Source organism: Lottia gigantea (genome assembly GCF_000327385.1).
Source record: "Lottia gigantea unplaced genomic scaffold LOTGIsca_219, whole genome shotgun sequence".
NCBI classification, from domain to species: Eukaryota; Metazoa; Mollusca; class Gastropoda; family Lottiidae; genus Lottia; species Lottia gigantea.
In genome coordinates this window covers 84561-90950 of record NW_008708547.1, presented here as the reverse complement: position 1 = coordinate 90950, position 6390 = coordinate 84561, and the positions used below count along the sequence as shown (strand labels likewise).

Sequence of the window (6390 nt, the reverse complement as noted above, 5' to 3'; positions counted from 1 at the left end):
GACTGCGATTAACAGATGAGTGTACTCTTAGGGAAGATGCTTGTGGATTAAAATATCAAACTTTTGACAGTCTTTGGTGAAAATGGCGTTCTTCAGCATCTGAAACCAGAGGGCGCTTCAAACTCAAAATCCATCCCAAGATTCAACTCTTCTTTAAGCATGCGCATTACATTATAAATTTTGGCGAGCCAGGGAAATGGCGGACCCAGGTTCAATTGATGATTTACTTTCCTCTGAAATAGACGAGAGTGCGGTCAATGCGTTGGTTGGGTCCCTGGAGTCACAGTTAGCATCCTCCTCCAACAGAGAATTGTCAAAAATCCCACCAGATAACCCCGTCAACAATAATCACATAAGTAACATTAGCATTACCTCTAATGCAACAACAACAAACTCTATTTTCAGTTCTTCTGGCCAGGTAAATGTAACTCAAAAAGTTTTGTCATCTCAAACGAACAATAATTTACTTTTTCCTCATCATCAAGGGACAAAAGTTGTTCATGATAATCAACTGCTCAGTAATTCTCCTAGTGTAAATTCTAACACTCCTCCCCCAATTGTAAATATTAATTCTCAATCACAAACTTCTCAGAGCATTGATCATCTGAATGTGTCTCTACCTTCTAACTGTGTGAGAAATTTAGTCCATCCAAACCAAAATAATGTTCCGGACACGTCAGTTCATATTACTAATCCAAGTCCAGGTGAAAGTGCTAATTCAGTGACCAATACAAGTGTGCCACAGTTATCTCAACAAAATGTGTCTTCTTCAAGGGGAACAAACTCTGCAGCCAATGCAATTTATAATTTGGCCAATATTGCTTCAGAGCAAAAACCTATGACTATAGCACAAAACGGTAATCATACTCAGCTTCAAAAAGGCAGATCTGTGATAGCATCTCCAAAACAGTTTATAGTTAAACCTGATGGCAATGCAAAACAAGAAGTCAACCCTTTGTTTGTTAAAAGCGAAATAGTGAAGGACGGTGTTCAAAATGTTGTCGGTCAAACTACATCACAAGGAGTTGTTTTATCTAGTGGATCCCCAGTGTCTGTTGTTGGAGGTCGCCCAATGGTTAATTCAACTATTAAGTCTACAACTAATTCCGGACCTAATTTTGTTACTGTACGTGCACCATCGCAACAACAAATGACTGTGGTTCGTCCACCAAATGCCTCAAATAGTGGATCTGTGCAATTTGTTAATCCTGTAAGACATGTGACTTCAAAACCTGGACAAGTGCGCGTTTCCGCTCCAATAAGAATGACAAATCATCCTCAGCAGCAAATTAGCATTGCTCCAAGACAGCCAGGAACAGGTGTAAGTTCTCATTTTATTACTTTGTTTAAAGTTTTTATTTTCTTAAATATAATGGGGCTTTTACTTTAAAGACTGACTATGCATTTATGATAATAATAGGTGAAAAAGTATCAAATAATATTCCTATCTTTCGAACCTACCCAGTGCCAACAGAGGAATCCCTCTATAGTAATCTGAAATATCCACAAAACTAAGTACACTTAAAACTACAGTAGGTTATTGAAGAACGTTTTTATAAGCTTTTTCAAACATAACTTTGTTTTACTTTTTAAATTCGATTTTATGTATGACTTCAGGTAAGTCTACCGATAAATGCATACTAGTACAGTTATTGGCAAATAACTCTAAGATTAAGATTAGAGGTAGTACAGGTATCAGTTGGAAACACATTGGCATACTTACCTTGTACAGCTTTTATTTTCATAAATCATAGTCAATATGAGTTAAGGTATTAAACTTTTGGATACTTTTTTAAAGAATGGTTATGAGCTAAAAGGCCTACCATAACTATGTTTATGGCGAAACATTATTATCTCTCTGTAGGCCTTATAAGTTTTCATTTGTAAGCTTACTGATTCATTCACTATGGTTACACCAATTACTTTGTTTATTTCTTATTAAAAACCTGAAATTAGTCAAAATATTTTTGGGTTGTCTATGTAGGTTAATAAAAATATCTATTTTACAGTGGTATTCAATTGAAACTATGTATGTACTGTATGTTTATTGTAAATGGAATTTTAAAAAATCTAAGCTTGTAGTATCTTACAGTTTCAAATGGCTTCATTTCATTTTAGGTTCCATCACAATGGTTAGAGAGTATCTGTCATTTTGAAACACAGTCATTTTAAATTCAATTTAATTAACTGAATTGTTACCAACTTAAAAAAAATCTAAGTCTAATAAGGATATTAAAGGAACTATTTGAATAAATTTAAACATTCTGTTTTTTTTTAGAATACAATTACATTAGGACCTGGTTTTCAGTTGCCACCAAATACTATTTTAATGAAGAATGAACATGGTCAGTTAATGTTAGTTTCTACAGGTCAGTCAGGTGCAAATCAAGGTCAAGGTCCATTATTAGCAACTAAAGTTCAAGGTGTTAGAGTAAGTATGATTTGATAATTCTATGTAACAAGTTTAATGGGGAATTTCGCTTTTTCGGAGGTTAAACAATTTTTTTTGCTCAAACTCTTGAAAACTACACACCAAATTGTAGAAAAATGTTTTCCCTATTGTATCTGAAAGTTTTAAATATAAAAATCCAGCCGTTAATATTTTAAACACCAAAACTATCTAAAAGTTTATGTAAGTTTACTTAAAATTTTACGGTTCAATATGCTTTTTGGAAGTTGTAAGAAAACTACTGCATAGATTTAAGGAAACTAAACGCCTATGTTTTCAACTAGTAATATTGATCCATTATAAAGCCGAATACCAAAACTAGGTCAAACTGCTAAAGTAACAAAATTGGTGTTTTTACTTTACTTTTTACCTACCACCAGACCACAATAACACTATAATAATATATGTTATATCCCCTTACAAGATGGCATTTCGAACTTAAAATTGCCGACTGATTCTCATTTTACTTTGAACACTGTTTGCTTTGCTTAGTTTTAACAGAATGGAAGAATTATATGTAAAGATACAGATGCCCCATTTTGGATTTGAATCTTGATTTTTATATAGGTAAATAGTCTTCAGAAGTATAAGACATGAACGAAAATAATTCTAATAATTCCTTTAAAAATACTTCAAACTTTTACTCACTTTTCCTATATATAGCTGATTGGCTTAGCAAAAAAATTCCTGTTTCTGTGACTAAAGTCTGATCGGTGAAAAAAATATGGCCTACCTGTCCCTTTAAGCGTAAATCAGATAGATAAATATCATTATTTATGATAAAATGGACAGGTTTGAATACGGCGAGTAGTAGTAACCTTTCGTCTTTTTGGAATTGCAGAAACCAAGGGCATCCGACAAAGAATTGGAGAGTCCCAGATACACCTAAAAAGGCTAGAAAGCTCTTGACAATCCCTTTAATAAATAAAAAATTTTTAAAAGATTACATTTTTGTTTTTAGTAGTTTTTGAATAAATTAATGGCAGGTCCAGGGACACATTTCTTTAGATTTTGATATTTTTCTCATAAATTTGAGCAAAATATTTGTTTCGACCTTCAAAAAAAACCCACAATGTCTGTGAGTCACCTCATCAAATCTGAACCTATTTCATATCTCTACTCTGTTACACTTCGGCAAGTAAATCTCTAATTTGGGCAAGAGATTATAAATTTGAACTGAAGGCAAATATTAGATGAGTCCTGGAACCTCATCTGACTTGAAAAAGGTTGTTTATGATGTGTTAAAATTCACTTCTTCATATGAAATATTTGCAATAAAGTTAATTGTCCCATCTTAGTGAGTAAAGCAATGATGAAGTTCACCATTCATAACTTAACAACATCTATAACATATATGTTTCTTGTCCCTACAAACTAAATGTCTTCTTTTCTAAAACTGTGTAATATGATTTTTAGCCTAATACTACATTAGCAATGGGCCGACCTCCAGGTTCACAAGTTGTCATTCAATCTCCTGGTGGTGTACAACGTCCAGCTTTACCTACATCAACATTATCAGCAACAACTGCAACACCTATACCATCACAAACATCATCAACACCAACAACAACTAATCAACAACAATCAGCTGTTACTGCTGCTGGTAAAAACTTTGATATGACTTATTTGTTTTTTCTCTGAACACAAGTTATTAAGCAGTCGTATGCCACCCTTTTTCACTGGTATTCTGATGACCTAGTTTTAGAACAGAAAGAACAATTTTGATTGACTATAAGCAATGCAAGGACACAGAATTAATATTACAATTGTCAACTGCAAGTAACTTGCAAGACCAAAACCACTTTAAATGTAAAGACTTAAAAAGTTTAAAGTTTTATTGACTTTGTATATTAATATGATTTTTTTATTTGTTTTGCTAGGTCAGTCTGGTATGCTACAGAATGTTGAAAAATGTAAAAACTTCTTATCTACATTAATAAAATTAGCTCAAAGTCAACCAGCAGAAACCGTTCGTAATGTTCGAGAACTTATACAGGGTCTTATTGTGAGTTGAAATATTCATCTGAAAATATTCAGTTCATTTTTCTCATTTTCAGTTAGAAATTATTTTGTGTAACAAACTTTCTGTTGCAAGATTTTAATCAATCATACAGAATCAACATTTGATCTGCAATACCGATCCTCATGTCTAGCTAACTGAAAAGTTGAAAGGTTTGTATCTGTTAATCTTTAATATTTTTATAGGATGCTAAAGTTGAACCTCAAACATTTACAGAGAAATTACAAGTTGAATTAAAATCATCACCTCAGCCTTATTTAGTTCCTTTTTTAAAGGTAAAGTGTTTTTATATTTGAGACTATGGTATTTACAGTCATTTTGAATATTTTTATGGTTTCTTCAAAGAATTCTGCATTCTGACAGAAGTTGTTTTTACCACTTCTATTTTCACAATTATTAATCAATAACATTTCAATTCTACATACTGAGGTACCGTCACTCATTTAAAAAAAATGAGAATGCAGACATCTTCATCAGAGCATCAAATCTTATTGTCTTACGGCTAAATGCTGTTAACTAAACTTTGACAAATAATTTAATTTAATGTAATTTATATTGTAGAAAAGTTTACCTTTATTACGCCAGTATTTATTATTGAATAAAATGACGATAGATGGAGTGAAGGCACCACCACCAGAAGTTGCAAATATGCAAGCTGTACCTGCCTCAACTACCGTACAACCCAGACCTGCTGTGCCATTTTCTGGTGTTCAACAGGTATTGTGTTGTGTTTCAAATATATTTTTAGTTCTTTGGATTGGCAACAGCAGCAACAAGACTAAAGCCCTGTTGCTCAAAAAAAATTACTTCCCATTTATAATGTATCTGTGATATTATTAAACATGAAATTTGAATTCAAAACAACTCAAAATCTTAGTTTTGTAATTTGGTAATTGTTATAAGATTATTCTGCATAAAAGGTTTCACAGAGGATCTTTATAACTGTTATCCTTAATGGAATAGAACGTCTTAGAATACACTCGTCCTGTGGCTAATATTTGTATTTAATATTGATCAATGGTTAAATAAGTATGCATCCAACACTTTGTCAATGTTGAAAAAGCGACAATAAAACTATATTCAGAATTTAAAAAAAACAAGTGAGCAACCAATGAATCTGTTCAGTTTTTAAAAAAAGTCTGGGTAATCAACGCTAAAGCAGGAATAAGGAAAAACCCATTAATGTGCAAGCGCAAAGTGGCAATCATCTTCCGGTGTATTCAAACAAACTTTGCCAATGATTAATAGTCAGTGGTTGAGAAATCATAAAATAATATGAATTGCTTCTTCTTGGTCTTCTTATTGTACATTCTTGTACGATTCCTGTCGAGGTCAATTCAAGAGTAAAGGTCAAGGACGCGGGAAACCCCGTGTGAGAGTTACTTCCCCTTACGATTATAACAGATTTCCAAGACTCACAAATTGAAAATCGCTTATTTATTTAGCGTTTTATAATTAATTACTTGAATTTGTGGATTTATTGGATTATAGAGGGATTTTGATAGTTATGACACCAGGTAGGCCCACTGATGGATAAACACTGTTAATGGCCAAGTTTGAACGATTTCAAATTTCATGTTCATTCTAAAAGAGTCTATTCCTTTAAGCAACTAATATGTATTTTGGTATATTTAATGCTTGACAGTTTCAGAATTTAGAATGCTCCTGTAACCCTGTGCCAATAATACTGTTGAATTGTATCAGGTCACCTTTTTATCACCCTAAACTCTGAATATACCCAAAACCACCCCATTTTTAATATTCTAACTTCAACCTTTCCATCATTTCTAAAACACTATTTGTTATGATATTTTAGATGGTTATGAGACCAGGTGGTGTTCCAGGCCAAATGTTTGTACGACCAGGTAATAGAGTAATGACACAGCAAGGTGGGCAGCAATCTGGTGGTATAGTTAGAATT

At 32.8% G+C, this 6390-nt stretch overlaps 1 protein-coding gene across 1 annotated transcript; it reads left to right on the top strand.

The window, feature by feature from the left end:
* Nucleotides 1-4340: 4340 nt before the first annotated feature.
* Nucleotides 4341-4765, top strand: LOTGIDRAFT_143973 (hypothetical protein; the record flags this gene model as incomplete). The annotated part of the gene is made up of 2 exons (XM_009054475.1): nt 4341-4454; nt 4655-4765. The coding sequence occupies 2 exons, from the start codon at nt 4341-4343 to the stop codon at nt 4763-4765; spliced, it is 225 nt and encodes a 74-aa protein (XP_009052723.1).
* Between the last annotated feature and the right edge of the window lie 1625 nt (nt 4766-6390).